Genomic DNA, 16,572 nt, shown 5'->3' with positions numbered 1-16,572 from the left:
GGTTGCTCCGAGCTTGTGGGAAAACTCAGGTTCCATAATGGACCCAGAACCATCCTCCAAAGCATCGTCTCATGGGGACAACATTTAGGAAAGAGGCCATCCTTCAGAGGGTCGGTTGGACTCCCGAGCAACATCGTCACTGGTTCCATTCGCTGAGTTTGACCGGCCCTTCATCTTGGTCCAACAGCTCCGCAATTCCTGCAGGAGGTGGCTACTGGTTGAAGAATGCGATTCTGAGGAAACATCCAATTTGGTGGTGCTAGAGCAGTTCGTCACATTTCTACCCAATGAGACGGAGCCTGGGCCCAGTGCCACCAACCGGAATCGCTGGATGAGGCCAACAAGCTGGCAGAGGCCAACAAGCTGGCAGAGGCACTTCTCAGGAGCAAGAACCTCTACCTCACAATCCTCTCTCCTTTCTTCTCTCTCTCTCTGTCTACCTACCTGTGCTCCCATAAAAAAGGGAGCCCGAGCTCCTATACCCTCCCCCCACACTTGCCCTCCCCATAACACCCCCCTGTCAGCCGGTCACAGCCCCCCCCAGCTATTCATGGTCTCCCTTCTTTCTCCACACAGGTGGGGGCAGATGAGTCCACAAGAGCTGGGGGGGGAGCCTGGGCAGGTGTGTTGGTGTTGTGGGCAGCCCGGGCATTTCCAGGACCAGTGTCACCACATGGAGGTTGGCACACTTGTCCGGGTTCTGACATGACCACCCACCTCCCCCGATTGAGCTGGAACGTACTGCATAGAAGTGAGTATTCAAGAGGGTACATATCGAAAACATGGTTGGAATCACAGGGACAGCCCTATCATGGTTCAAATCTTACTTAACGGAACGTTATCAGTTCGTTAAGGTAAACGATTTATCTTCCAATTATTCAAAAGTAAGATTTGGAATTCTGCAAGGCTCTATTTTAGGACCATTATTATTTACATTATACATGTTACCATTAGGCACAGTTATAAGTAACCATGGCATTAACTTTCACTGTTACGCAGACGATATGCAATTGTACATATCAGCCAAGCCTGATGACAAATACAGGTTAAAGAAAATAGAGGAATGTGTAAAAGATGTGAAAGGTTGGACGTTGCGTAACTCTCTCCTTCTAAACAGTAACAAAACAGAGGTTCTCCTTCTGGGTCCAAAAGTGGCAAGAAATAAATTATCAGATTTAATTTTAAATCTCGCTGACTTTCCAGTTATACCTGGTTCAGCAGCAAAAAATCTTAGTGTCAAAATTGATCCATCTCCCTACCTTTTTCCGAGTTAACGTCTGCCCACCTGTCCGGCCGGACACTGATGGATGATTGTCTGTCGAGCTCTCCTGCTACCACGTCCCAGTCACCGCCACTTGCCCAGCTACCGCCACCTGCCTTGGACTAGCTGCCCACCCTACACTGAAGTTTTCATGGACTCCTAACTATTACTACTACTACTACTACTATTAATATTAGAAGTATAATAATTTTGGAGGTAGTTTGACCAGAGGAGGATGGGTCCCCCCTTGTGAGCCTTGGTTTCTTCCCCAGCTCTGAGGGAGTTTTTCCTTGCCACTGCTGCCACTGGCTTGCTCACCTGGAGGATTTACATTTCATGTTAAAACTTTGTCTTTAATGGATTTCTGTCTGCTTTGTGACAACATCAGTTGTAAAAAGCGCTATACAAATAAATTTGACTTGACTTGACTTTTATTTTGTATGTGGGCTGAAAAGCTGATTGATTTTGTGTTTTATGTGAATGAACAGAGCACTTGGTCTCCACACCTGCTGCCAGTATTCTCAGTCCTTGCAAAGAACGTTACAGCCTGTTAAGTAAAGTCTTGCTACTTTAGTGTTATTGAGCACCCCTCAGTGGTGGAACTCTGCACTGCACAGTCACCCAGTTCCTTCTGCCATTATCTGAAGACTCACTTCAAGAAAAATCTGTATTGACCCCAGGTTGCAGTCATTCACACTTCATTTCTCATTCACTGCACATTTCATATAAAAACAATAACTTTATTCTCCTCAATGTCAACACATGCATTTATTTATTTAACTAGAGCTTTAGCTTGCCACAAGTTAAAAATTATATATTCCCCCCCAAAAACAGGATGCACTGGATAAAATTAATCAGAGATTTAAAAGAAATCGCACAGAACCCAAGTTCTGAACCCAGCTCATCTCACCAGCCCAAAATGTGTTTTGGAACATTGTCTCAACAATTATTTTTTTTTTTTAATTTAGTTTTAACAAATATTTTTTATCACAATAATTTTCTCAAAATAATGGCCAATTATTATGCAAAAATAATCACATATCGACTTGTGAGACATCAGTACCAGTGAAGAATCAACTTTTTTCCTCCTAAATGGTGGAAACAGGATTTCTCACAGCACATGAAGTAAACAGGTGGTTATGTTGCGCTGCTCTTAATTTAATTACGAAGTTAATTTACATAGAAGTTAGATAAGTTAGAAAAGTCACTAAACTGGCCACAAACACCAGCACAAAGTGTCTCTAGACTGTCAGCAATTAGTGCCCTGTTTAGTAAATCTGTATCTAGATGTTTATTTTTTTATTGTTATTTATTGTTTATTTATTGCTAGTGTATTTCTCTGCTGGACTTGACTTGCAGTAACAGATTCCAAGCCCTCAGCTCTCCGCCTGCCTCAGCTCCTTGGACAGACAGTGTTTTAATAATTGGAGACTCTATCATCATACATACCCTTGTAACAGAGAAAGAAAACAGACACTTGTTTTAGGTGAATTTCATGGAAGTAAGCATTTTTATATTGTGTCATGCTGTTTGGGACACCCTGTTGCGTGTGGCAGACTGCAGATTGCAGGGTTTGAACCTCTTGAGCTGCCATACCTCTGCAGCAGACTGAGTTTTCTATGCTACAGGTAGGCGCTGCTAATTTCTCATGTGTATTTCATCAGTAATTTAACTATTAAAATACGTTTAAGCTAACATAACATACATATTATGACTGTTATACAACTTTGCTATACAAACTTGTTATACAAGTTTGCAAGAAATGTATTGTTATGGTTAGTAGCTGAGACTCCATTGGCTACTTATTTTCTCCATGCTGAGTTAAACGAGTCGGACTCATGGTTCTTTTTTCTTCCTCTCCCCTGCCATTTTCTTGCAACTGACTGAGTTTTCTATGCTGCAGGCTTTTTGTGTCCAGTCTGGTAACGATGTTAAACAATAGACGGGTAAGCAGTGTTGACAGTAGACAGGTAAGTGTTTTGATGATAAAGACAATGCCTTCTCAATTTCTACTATTCTCTGCTATCATACTAAAGCTTCTACTAGCTACAAAGAGGGAAAGATGCCTAAACTGGTCATTAAGGACAGTATAAACAACTCCTACAATACTAAGACAGTCAAAACGCAAAAAAAATTCAAAAAAAGATTTCAGAAAATTTGTTTCAGTAACGGCATTAGAGTCATCAAAACCTGTGCAATCAGAAAATAAACACATGGTCTATAGTGAAAGGTAAACTAAATCTTGCTTAATTCAATATAAGGTGACTTAATAACAAAACATCGGACTCAAGATCTTATTAAAGAGCATAAGCTTGATTTCATGTTTCCAACAGAAACATCGCTAACTGGACAAGGCATAGCAACTGTACTTGAAGCTGATCCTGAAAACTAGTGATTTATGCATACAGTAAAACAGGCCAGGCGAGGGGGAGAAGTGGCATGCATTTATTATGATGACTTTAACTGCAAAAACTCTATAGCTGAATTTATGTCTTTTTGAGTGTATTGCAATCAACATTTTTAACAATACTTCTGTGATATTAATTGTAAAGTTTTGGCAGAAATTGCGGAATTAATATCAATTGTATTCACACACTATGATAAAATTCTTCTCTGTGGAGACTTTAACTTACATATTGATATTCCATCAGACAGTAATGTAGTTGAACTCTTTAATTTGAGACTTTTGATTTGAAGCAGCATGTGAGCAGGCCTACCCACAAGCAAGGCCACATCCTGGATCTGGTGACCACTAAAAGTTTAAACACAAACATGTCCCTCATCTTTGTTTTCATATCAGATCATTTCTATATTTTCTTCCAAATCAATTTAGAGGTAAGGAAGAAAGTACCTGAAAGTTACTTTAAAAACATTACATTGACTGAGAAAAGGGTTGAGAAGTTTAAAAACATGTATAATCTACATCAAATACAGACTCCCTCATGTAGTGATCTGGTCTCTGATCTAAATGCTAGATTACAGGAAACTCTTGACACTCCCGCACCTGTTAAAGGAAAGAACAAAATCGCATACTCATAAAAATCCATGGATGATTGTGGAAATACACCAGCTCAAGAGAAATTATAAATCATAAATCAGAGCGCTTATGGAGGAAAACTAAGCCGCAGGTACCTTATGATATTCTCAAAGAGCAGATCTCCACTTACAATTAAGCTATGAAAATATCCAGAGTCATACCTCTCTAGTGTAATTAATAAACACAGACAATACAAAAAATTCTTTTTGCACCATAGACTGACTAATTAACCCTAGCTTTTCTGTTAATGTGTCTCATAGTGCTTTACCTTCTAAAATGTGTGATCATTTTCAAAATAAAATAGCCTTGATAAGAAAGAGCGTAGCTCAGACAGCTGAAAGAAGCTTGTGTAACCTTCCTGATAAGCCACCTACATCAATGCTGACATCTTTCTCTGTTATCAATTATCAGAAGTTTACAACTGCTGTAAACAAAATATGTTTGTCCACATGTGATCTTGACCCTGTTCCTTCTTCACTCCTAAGTTTTTATGTTTAAAATGATGTCTTAAATATTGTAAACTCTGTCAACAGGTGCTTTTCCAGACACTTTTAAAATCTGCCCTGGTGAAGCTCCTACTGAAAAAGAGTGACTTGGATCCTTCCGTACTAAATAACTGTAGACTAATTGCAAACTATCCTTTTTTAAGTGTTAGAAAAAGTTGTTTTCAAAGAATTAAATGCATATCTAATATCAAACAAGTTATTTGAGAAGTTTCAATCAGGTTTATGTTCTAGCCACATTACTGAGACAACATTGGTTTGCATTGTGAATGACATCAGGCTCGGCGCTGACACACAAAATCCTTCCATTCAGGTCTTATTGGATCTTAGTGCAGCTTTTGATACCGTTGACGACAAGATTCTAATCCACCATCTTCAACTCTGGGTAGACCTCTTCCTTGGTTTCACTGGATGACTTCATTCATCAAAAATTGTTTTTTTGTGGAGTTTTTGTGGAGTTTTAGGGCCTTTGTTTTTCTCTTTGTGCATGTTACCTTCAGGTGAGGTCACTAGGAAACATAATATAAATTTTCATAGCTACGCTGACGACACACAATTATACATTTCCATTCCTTCTGATGATCAAGACTCTGTAGACAGGCTGACCAGCTGTATAAATATATTTCACAAAATTTCTACAACTAAATCAAGAACAAACTAAAATACTGATTGTTGGTACTAAAACTTAAAGAAAGCTGCTGATCATGTGAGAAATGTTGCTAATGTTCAGCCTTTTCTCTCTCAGATCAATGCAGAGAAACTCGTTGCTGCGTTTGTTCAGCAGAGTTGATCACTGTAATGATCTTCTTACTGGAGAAAACAATACATTCTCTACAACTCGTACAGAACGCAGCAGCACGGATCCTTACAACACCAACACAGGGAGCTCATATCACCCCCGTTTACACACTGCAGTGGCTGCCTGGATTTTTGTTCAGATAGCAACCATGCTAGCTAATGCTCTAGCTATTACAGCTAAAGACATCATCTAACCTAAAAGAGTTTTAATAAGTTACCAGTCACATTTCAGCTGTATAGGTTATTGCGTTGGCTTAGTAGTTTACATGCTATATAAACTATTGACAATCTACCTGTTTCAAACGAAGCTGAAGTTGGCTTGTTATTCACAAAATATTTTCCATTCCACCTCAAATAGTGCAACAGTTACATTCTACCACCTGTACACCCACCAGAATGCAACATTTTCATGACTTAAAGTGGAACAGAAAGACTCGACTGAAGGACTTGCAAGCCAGACCCTCGAGACTCGCATGAATTGATTTGCTCTTTACCCACCACCACCACCACCAACCTCCACCACACGCTAATTCACAACCTCTATGTTTATAAGATCTACACTACACTCTTTTACTGACCGTAACATGCTGCTGAATCTTCATGTGTGCATATGTGATGGCATGAGATGTTGGAATGAATCACAGTCATTAGATATTTTGTGAATACTGAGAGTTTATTATATTTTTGAGCAGTCTGAAATAATATAATATAGCAATATAGTAATATTTCACATTAATTTGTGAATTTAAGAAAGGATAGTGGTTTAGCTAATGCTAAATCTACTTTAAATGAATGGAAAAAGGAAAGATTATACAGAGATGTCTGAATTGATTAATAAATTCTGATCAGACTGGAACCTGCTTTGTGGGGTTTTCACGTTCTTGAGCTCTCCAGTCCCTACAAAAAAAAACAACAAAAAAAAACAATACAATAGCAACTAATACAACTAATAAACTAATACAATAGAATTGATGCACATGAACTACTGCATCTTGTATTACAGTTACAGGTACAACACATTCATTTATGTAGTTTGATAATAATTCTGGAGATCCCATCTCATCTCAACTGAGATCAACTGACCTGCAGAGTTCAGATTCAACTGGAATCACTAAAACCTGCTCTCACTTTACAAAGAAAGTTTATTTATTTATTTATTTTTTATTTATTTATTTCAAGTGTTACTAGACAGAATCTTTTAACTTTGTATCTGTAGCACTATAAATTATTTTTACACTTAGAAGCTGACAAGAAGGCAAGTAGGTCTAATAAGTCAAATCAATTCATATGTTGATTGTTATCATATGATAATAAAGGCTAAGGTGAACATTACTGACTGCATGAAAACTCTTGGCTAACTAAAGCTTATTGCATATTTGTGGACATTTATCTGATTACAGCCTATTTTTTTCAGTGTGTTAATGGCTGCTTCTTAAGTATCTAAAGCTTCTCAGCAGCTGACACAACAGGCTTTAATGTTCTCCAGTTTTAAACTCAGCTCTGTCATACAGTTATTAATTTGGGCTGGGTGCGAGAGTGAGGCCAGTTGTGCTCCCTTGGACTCCCAGCCATGGATGAATGCAATTTAGCATGTTTGGGTCACCAGAGCAATACTGACAGGTCCAGTGACCTGAAAAAAGCATTTGACTAGAAGGGTTTTCAATGGTCATTCAAACTTATAATTATTTGCACCCCACATCTGGTTTCTAAAAGTCTGCATGAGCGTCTGAAAGAGGCAGCTGGAACTGAACTCAACAGTGTAGATCCCTGTGGATGAGGACTGAAACCCCTGTAATGAAGTTATACCTTTAAACCACAGGGTAGGAGCCTCTTGTGGCAATACCACACTGGTTATTCTTGTTCCTGGACATCTTGATGTAGCCCTTTTCACCCCAGTTTACACCCCAGCTGCAAAACAAATGTTGGATATTCATTTTTTGTCTTCTGAGTAAAGCACATTTCCCTACATCCCTGACTGTGATGTGATCAGGAATTGTCTTCTTTATTGTTTGGCTAACTTGTTTACCTGTTCTTGACCAGCCAGTAGTCCTTTTTGAGTGCGTCAGTGCCGTAACCAACAACTAGGACGGCATGAGTCACTTTAGTGTTGCTGCAGTCTGGCTCATCATACACACCTGCAATCATTTATACAGTAGCATCTATAACATTTTTGCTAACTGTGACTAATAGCACAAAGGAACATTAAGGAGCACATAGAGGAGAACATCTAGAACATTATTATAATTCAAAAATGAACTGACTTGATGTTCAGAACTGATTTACGTCAAAATTAATTCTGGAATCCATGTTTACATTAATTCAGGGAAATCATTTAGGCATCTCAATGTTAAAGCCGCAGAATTTCATGTCTGATAGGACAGAGATCTTAGTGAAAGAAGCTGCCCCTTCAGATGAGGTAATGCTAAATAGTCATAACAGTGTTACATTAGATGCTGAGGAGGACTCATTGTCTTTTATGTGAGGTCTGTCAGCAAGTTTTAATGAAATAATACACAGAATTGCATGTGTATGAGTGCATTAATATTTATCTTTACAGTGTTTATAATCCCAAATGTGAGTGTGCTACAGTCCTGTTTAATCCATTAACTGTCAGCAGCTAAGCTAAGAAGCACCAACTTGTTCAATTATCTATAGATAACAATCCTAAAATTGTTCTGTAGCCACTAAGCAAGTATAAGTCTACCTATGAATAGTTTTGACACTGAGCTGTGAGTTTGGTTTTCCAAAGCTTTTTCCATTTCAGGAGTGAAAAGAAAAGAAACCACAATATACGTAAAAGTCTCTCAAAGACAGCATATCGTAATGAGTACAGCAGGACTTGTTTCTGAGGGTTACCTGACTCATAGAGCTGGAAGCTGTGTGGGACGGCATTTATAGATACAGAAATAGGTCCAATTGTGGCCACGGCGAGCTGCAGAGCATCTTCTGTGGGCTTCACCTTTTCATAGCCAGAGCACTTAGCCCAAGCTTTCTGTTTTTTAAACCTGCACAGCCCTGCCTGAGGAGAGATGGAAACAATCAGGATGGGTTGCCACTGTAACGTCCAGGTGGCCTGCTAGGATGGAGTAATTAGAGCTGAGCGGTGAGAGCTGTGGACGCCTTACTTAAGGGGTACCCACACACTCAGTCTTGAGTTCACCTTGCCAGAAGCACCTCACTCTGACTCATATCTGGTAACCTTGGTAAAACAATCTCTGACATTGAGTCTTGAGTATTGCCTCTTTTGAGGTACTCCCCAGCATAAGTATAAAGAGGAAAAGAAAGAGGAAAAGAGTATCTTTTATTTGTTCAAGAATCTCTTAGTGAAAGAGTAAAGAGGTTTTTTTTTGTAGATGCTCTTAGTGATTTGAGAATGTTCTTTGTAAACCCTTTAGTTGGCAGAAGTCATGTGTGGTACAGAACATTGGTTCCACAATGTAAAGGTCAAGTTTTGATCCTCCCTGGTGACCGGTCTCATTTTTTTGTTTATTACACTTATGTTCAAGTTCTTAGTTGAGTTATAATTTCTTCTCAAGCCTTTACTGCTCTGCACTTGAGGCCATCCTCTAGTGCCCGCCATGTGGTTTGTCCCTTAGTGCTCAGGTTTACCATTACAAAGGTTGTGCCTCACACAGCGTGAACCAACTGATGTGTTTCAGCTACTCTTCTGGTTAAAAGGTCAAAAGGATAGTTTCAAAAATCAAATTTCCAAAAATTTCCTGTCACTTCCAATATATATGAACAGACAAACAAACATGACCAAAACAAAAAAGTTTTTCACTGGAGCTGCATGCCCAAATCATCACATGCTTCTTTGCAACACTGGTGTAAAAATGGATGAAATGTTTAGACAATATACATGCAGTTAGCACCATGCTAAAGGGTACAGTTGGCTTTCATTACTTGTTAGTTCCATTAGCATTGTAGCTCCACTGTAAAGTATATAAAACAAATTTCATTAACTACTGGCATCATTAACTACAGTAGCCTCACCTTGGCTTGATATGGATAGGTGCTTGCTTTCTCCAGGCCTCCACTGGACTTGATGTACTCAAAGGCCTTGTATGCCAAACCACTGGTACAGCCATGGTTTCCAGAACTCCAGGAGCAGTCCACCAGCTGTTGCTCACTCAAACTTACCAGCTTCTTTTTCTTCTTGAACATCTGACCCTCGAGCGCACCCGTCTGAGAGAGAGAGAGATAATAGAAAACAAAGGGAGGTGAAACAATGGAAATGCTAATAGTGTGTTTTCCTAATAAAATAATGCTCTATTTAAAGTTCCCCTCTTCCACAGCAACCCTACTCTTACTTTTACTTTTACCTGTGTTCTTCCACAAGCTGATAAGATGAATATTATTGATATCTTTACCTTATTTGTTTCCATAAGCAATATTTATGTGATTTCCTTCATTGCACTGGTAACTTGGTCAGCTACCTCAGATTTCAGGATTGTATTTGTTAAAAATAATTATTACAATAAAACGTTCTGAACTTTATCGCAATTTGCATGCAGTAAAGGCCCATGTGTGCTTGGTTCAGAGCGTAATTTGTATTTTTTATTTTAAAAATCTGCAGTAGCTCTGCTTTGTTTAAGTGAATGCTATATTTTCATTTCACTTTAGGAATGCTTCGCTCAAACACATGCAGGTTGAGGTGCAAAGAGGAAAAGTGTGTGAGAGTTTTAGGCCAGTTCTGAACCCCAAAGCAAACTAATACTTTTGTGTGTGTCTTTTAAACTTAAAAAGATTACTCTAATGTAATGATGAAGTTTATCAACCATTATATTTCCTCCTCAGTGGGCCTTCCGGTGTTAAATCTCACTGTGTGACTCTGGGCATGGCATAGTTGGTTACCATGCCACTTATGAACAATCTGATTGTTCGCTGCTCAGTACATCGTAATAAAGTTCATCCAGAACGAGTGAGGATTCAACGAATTCAGCCAGAGCTAAAAAATATTTCTGATTTGCTTTAGTCGTTAAAAATGGTTCTAAAAAGTGAAGGGACATCCCAGAATAATAAGCCACTTCAAAAGTAGGTTTACATACATACATACATCATCTAAACCGCTTATCCTACTGGGTCGCGGTGGGGTGCTGGAGCCTATCCCAGCTGTCATTGGGCGGAAGGCAGGATACACCCTGGACAGGTAAAAGTAGGTTTAGAGCATCTAAATTTAAAGCAAAGTTAGAGCAGTTTTGAGCATCTAAATTTCTTTTGAAAAAATGTGTGTATATTTATATGTGTGTCAGTGGTATTATAACAAAGTGGAAGCGATTGGGGATGACAGCAACTCAGCCACGAAGTGGTAGGCCACGTAAAAGGACAGAGCAGGGTCAGCGGATGCTAAGGCGCATAGTGTGCAGAGGTGGCCAACTTTCTGCAGAGTCGATCGCTACAGACCTCCAAACTTCATGTGGCCTTCAGATTAGAACAGTGCATAGAGAGCTTCATTGAATGGGTTTCCATGGCAGAGCAGCTGCATCCAAGCCTTACATCACTAAGCACAATGCAAAACGTTGAATGCAGTGGTGTAAAGTGCCACCACTGGACTTTAGAGCAGTGGAGACGTGTTCTCTGGAGTGACGAATCACGCTTCTCCGTCTGGCAATCCGATGGACGAGTCTGGGTTTGGCGGTTGCCAGGAGAACGGTACTTGGCCCATAAAGACATGGATGAGCAAGTTTGGCATGGAAGAACTTGACTGGCCTGCACAGTCCTGATCTCAACCCGATAGAGCACCTTTGCAATTAATTAGAGTGGAGACTGCAAGCCAGATCTTCTCATCCAACATCAGTGTCTGACCTCAATTTTAATGATACATTTTTATCGTTACCACCCACTGCTACTTCAAATTACCCCTCCATTCCGTTCTCCCTCTCTGTCTGTCCTGCTGTAACTCACCGCACTGAAGGCCCAGCAGGAACCACAATGACATTGGTCCTTAACCTCAGTCACATAGCCTGCAGCCCTCCAGTCTACAGTTTTTGGAAGAGCAGTGCCCTCTACTGGTTGGAGGAATGTAGTTGCATTATCGATCTCTGTCTCATTGAAGGATCCCAGGCAGCCCTTCAACATCTGCTGGTACTCCTGGTTGTCCTGTTGGAGAAGAAGATGGTGAGAGGATTGTGACAACCTAGAAGTCAAATACTGAACAGCACATAATAAGCAGAGTTTCAGTGAGCTATGTGAGATCTCACCATGTCTGCAAAGCGGTTGATGCCAAGTCTGTAGCTTTTGATGCCCTGGTCAGCCAGTATGTTGTGCTTCAAGACCAGCTTATGATTGTCCAGCCAGATCATCTTACGCTGAGACTCTTTTTCCACTGAACCATAACTCTTACCTAAGAGGAAACTTTTTTTTAAGCAGGGGTGCAAATGGTCCAGGAAAAAAGTAAAAGTTTGGAGGGAACAATATAAACATATATATATATATATATATATATATATATATATATATATATATATGTATATAGTGGATTTTAAAAGTGTTCAGACACCCTTGACTTTGTGTACACATTATTATGTTGTGGATTTGATGATTTTGAGTGTTGCTATTTTTACCCATGAATGATCAAGTGAAAAAATGTAAGTGGAAAATGGATTAAATGGATTAAAAATCAAAACCTGCAATCTCTTACTTTCAGAAGTATTCAAACCTTTTGCTTTGGCACTCCACATTGTGTTTGCATGCATCTTATAAGCTTTAATCATCCCAGACATGTGCTTAGAACTCAACTGGAGTCCACTTATTGCATTTTGAACTGAATGGACATAGTTTGAAAGGCACAGACCTGGGTCAAAGGAACTGTCTTTGAGTCTCCCAAATTAAACCATGGCACGACTTAGATCAGGGCAAGGATAAAAACACTATCTAAATCTTTGTTTGTTCCAAAAACCACAATGTCCCCAACAATTTTTAAACGGAAGAAGCTTGGCACAACCTTGAACCTTTCTAGAGTTCGCCTTCCAGCCAAATTGAGCATCCAGTCAAAATAGGCCTTGGTCAGAAAGCAAGAAGTAAGAAATAACCCAATGGTCCCTCTAAAACAGCTCCAGAAATCCTCTGCAGAGACAGAAGGAGCTGTTGGACAGATAACCATCTCTGCAGCACTCCATAAATCAGGCCTTATGGCAGGCTGGCAAGATGATTGTCTGTTGGACAATCAAAGGGATGTGACAGTGCTCTTGGAGTTGGAGCAACAAGAGGAATAAGATTCTCTGGTCTGATGAGACAAAAACTGATCTCTGGGCAGAACAGTGTCTGGCGAAAAACAGGCACCGCACATTACCTGACTAATACCCCTGCAGTGAAACATGGTGGTGGCAGCATCAAGTTAGGGGGGTGATTCTCAGCAACAAGTACAGAGAGGCTAGTAAAAACTGAGGGACAAGTGAAAGAAGCCAAATATGTCCTTGAAGAAAACTTCCTCCAGTTCACCTTTCAACAAGGCAATGACCCGAAACACAACCAAAAGAACACCCCAGTGGCATCAGGGTAGGTCTCTGTTTGACCTTGAGTAGCCCAGCCAAAGCCTAGACTAAATACATATAGCTTGGAACACTGTCAATAACTGTACCATTAAAAGTGTTTACTTTTACATTATTAACCCTATCACTTCTATGAGACCTGAAAACAACATATATTTTGTTCTTCATTCGGCACTTTCAAACTATGCAAAGATTTCTGCATCAAATTCATTTTTTTCTCTATATATACCATGACTAGTGTTACAGAGGAGGCACTAGAATACATGACATGACATGATACATAATGTAAAAAACACTGGCCCAAGCATAGAGCCCTGCGGAACCACATTAGCAATTTCCAAAAAAAAAATACAAATGAGCACGATAATTGTGAAACCAACCAAGTGCCTGTTGATTAAAACCAATGGAAAGCAGTCTTAAGCAGATCATGATCAAGCTTATCAAAATCCTTTGAAAGGTCTATAAAAAGAATAACACAACGCAGCTTTTTGTCAGTAGCACAAACAATATCATTAACAAAAATATTTACTGCAGAAATAGCACTATGGCCTGGATTAAAACATTTTCTCTTAATAAAAAATGTGCAACTGAGTATTTATAAGTGACTCTAAAATTTGTCCTAGAGAAGAAAGCTTAGAAATTGGTCTTTAATTATTTAAATCATTAATATCTTCCCCTTTATGACAAAGTGTAATATAGGCTGCTTTCCAAGCCCCAGGGATGAAACCAGTAAGATTATACATACAGGTAACAACTCTAGAAATTAAGTGAGCCTAGAGCTATAATAAAAATGGATCTAATTTGTCTGCAGCACAAAATTGTTTTGCATTTGTATTAATCAAAATGTTTAAATAATCTTTATAAAAGATTGTGTCCTAGTTTCTCCTGGATGCCTCCAGCCACTGCACAGATTTATTAAATTCTATCACAGTCACACCTTATTTAACATATGAAATATTAAAAGGGTAGGCCAAGTATAGGATGATAACTACAATTAACACTGGGCTTCCTCGGGGAAACAGTTAAATATAAAACAAATACATTAATGAACTATTATATTAATGTTATTTGTATTTATTCTAATACAAGTTTTTTTTCTTTTTTTTACTACACAAATAAATTGAATATTTTCAACTCCTTGAGACCACTGGTTGTTCCAAAATGCACTTTGTCATATTCTTCATAACTTTCATATTTCATAAGCTACATTCAAATGGTGGGTTTCATATGAGAGCTGTAACTGTCTTCTTTCCAGTCAGGTAGATGGGTAATGTAATCTTAAACCCTTATAATAGAAAAGGCTGAGCTCACAATGTTTTTGTCTACTGAAAGTCGACCCATTTTGCCACAAATCTGGGCTATAAACTATAAACAGATGGCGTCTCTTCAGTGATCTGCTCTGTAAAAATTAATTTTATAAAATAATACAAAAAGCGTCTAAGATTTTCAGATTTTATGGCTTTCAGCAGTAAATTGTAAGCATATAGCAATATATGTATGATCATAAAACACATTTCATTTCATGCAGTTACTGAATAATTTGCCTTACAATTTGGTCCTGTATATTCAGATGGAAAAACCAAAATATACCCTGGTCAATAAGAGGTTAAAATATGATTCTTTCAGATATATACAGCTAAGTATAGTAAATAATATATCAGACTTCAGCCTAATTAAAGATTTCTCACCAAACTTCAGTTTCCAGGCTTGGAACTCCAGATCCTCCAGAGAGATGCTAGTAGCACCGGCCACGACCACCAGAATGGCGACAGTGAGCAAAACCCTCATTTTTCTCTGTGGTGGTTAAACAAAGTGAACAGAATAAATAAAATAACAAAAAAACAAAAAGACACAAACACACACACAAACACAGACACACACACACACACACAAAATACTCAATGAATTCAGTTACATAAGCAGTTCACAGTAAACAGTGGAGGTGCATTAATGCTAAGAGTGAACCAAAGTAACTCAGCAGCATCTTAACCTGCTTCTACCTTCTGCTCCTGCTAACCTAACCTTTGATCTCCTGCAGCCTTGAAGCTCTCCGTAAGTACAGTGAGTTAGCTAGCTATATATGTCCACCTTGATTTCTTGGCTTTATCTGTCACTCTGCTGTGCCTTTAAATGCTGTAGAGACCTGCAGACGCGCTCTGCTCACCACAAACGTCTCACTGCAGAACGTGTGTTCATGAAGGAAACTGTATTCACAGCCTTCAGCAGTTTGTAGACAGAATTGACCAGATTTTCTCTTGGGGGTTTTTGCAGAGATGAAATGAAACAAATGAAGCAGTTGCTGCTGCTAAAGGTGTCACATCCGGTTATTGAGGTGGTAAAGGTGTTGCAAAACATATTTTCCTTCAGTACTGGAAATGATCATTTAAAAACTGTGCTTCCTCATGGTCTCCTTGCCTTATTTTACATTCTGTATGAGAACCTCAAACCATTTAGTCTGACAAAAATGTAACAGTAAGAGAAAATCAGAAGGGGGCATATACTTTTTCATGGAACTGTGTAAGGCAGAAGTGTTGGAATATGTACAACAGCACTGCTGTCAGCATTAGACTGTAGCCTGATGTTGTGACGTAGCAAATACGGAAAATATAAACAACAAACTGCCTAAATTAAGTGGGGTTCCCACTTTTTATAGGCCAACTACAAAGCAACTCCGGTATGCATGACATTTTTGCAGTGAGCCCAAACCTCCCCCACGTCCTGGCTGGCCAGCTGATTTAATCATTATCTAATGCTGCTGTTAATAGGCTATAACTTAACTTATAAGGGTTTTGACTGCAAGTTGAAAGCCGGCAGCTCCCAAAGTTGGCCTGGCTCATGGCTGTTCATATTAGCTGCGCTAACTAGAAAAAGCGCCATGTTCGAATTCTTAATGATCCTTCATTAAGCTGTGAAATGTGCCTGTCTGCTTTTGAAATAATAGAGAAAAGGAGAAACATTCTTGCTGTTAACTGGTTAAATCCACCTTAAATGGTGCAGCAGTTACTGCTGTAATGTTTTCTTATTCGCCAGCTTCTTCTACGATTTCAGTAACTGCTGCACAATTTAAGGTGCAAAGAGAAAATGTGAAGGAAGCTGATAAATAAGAAGCTGAATTCAAATCACATATATATTGTTGCAATGGCCACAAAGTGCACTGCCAACCAGGAGCTGGTGTGCTGGGAAGAGGCTCATCCCTTAGCTGTTGTTAGCCTAGCCTGGTTGGCCTGAGCTTTCGGTTACTTATTTCTTGTTTCTTCTTATGTATGTTTTCTTTGCTTTTAGCTTTTACCTTCATAGAGTTCACTACACCTTTAGCTGGGCCACTAACCTTTAGCTGGGAGACGCACCCCAAATAAAAGAGGTACTGTTTATGTTGTTGTACTGGTAATGTGTTGTAGGTGTTATCATGTCAGGGACTGGGTTTAGTTTGCTTTGTGCGTGAGGGGACGTCACCATCAGGGTGAAGCCTGTGGCTGTGGCCGT

General features: G+C 39.2%; 1 protein-coding gene across 2 annotated transcripts; it reads right to left on the bottom strand.

Moving 5' to 3' along the window:
* Positions 1 to 7,386: 7,386 nt before the first annotated feature.
* LOC118823551 (cathepsin L1-like) lies at positions 7,387 to 15,684 on the bottom strand. Of its 2 annotated transcripts, XM_036593243.1 has the most exons (8): positions 15,112 to 15,684; positions 14,778 to 14,883; positions 11,800 to 11,942; positions 11,504 to 11,698; positions 9,593 to 9,784; positions 8,456 to 8,618; positions 7,626 to 7,734; positions 7,387 to 7,507 (listed from the first exon to the last, which is right to left on the bottom strand). In XM_036593243.1, the coding sequence occupies exons 2-8, from the start codon at positions 14,875 to 14,877 to the stop codon at positions 7,408 to 7,410; spliced, it is 1,002 nt and encodes a 333-aa protein (XP_036449136.1). In that variant the 5' UTR covers positions 14,878 to 14,883; positions 15,112 to 15,684; the 3' UTR covers positions 7,387 to 7,407. The 2 variants fall into 2 exon arrangements, with proteins under 2 accessions (XP_036449136.1, XP_036449137.1); XM_036593244.1 differs by lacking the exon at positions 15,112 to 15,684 and having other exon boundaries at positions 14,778 to 14,943.
* Positions 15,685 to 16,572: the final 888 nt, after the last annotated feature.

This window comes from Colossoma macropomum, unplaced genomic scaffold (assembly GCF_904425465.1).
Source record: "Colossoma macropomum unplaced genomic scaffold, Colossoma_macropomum, whole genome shotgun sequence".
In the NCBI taxonomy this organism is placed as follows: Eukaryota; Metazoa; Chordata; class Actinopteri; order Characiformes; family Serrasalmidae; genus Colossoma; species Colossoma macropomum.
This window is presented reverse-complemented; position numbering and strand designations above follow the sequence as displayed.

Bases quoted from the DNA above. Each gene is read 5' to 3' on its own strand.
- LOC118823551 (XM_036593243.1), bottom strand. From the start codon at position 14,877: ATGAGGGTTTTGCTCACTGTCGCCATTCTGGTGGTCGTGGCCGGTGCT. The intron at 11,943-14,777 runs GTGAGAAATCTT...GTTTCCTCTTAG, and splicing joins AGCCTGGAAACTGAAGTTTG to GTAAGAGTTATGGTTCAGTG. The intron at 8,619-9,592 runs GTGAGGCTACTG...ATCTCTCCTCAG, and splicing joins CCTATCCATATCAAGCCAAG to GCAGGGCTGTGCAGGTTTAA.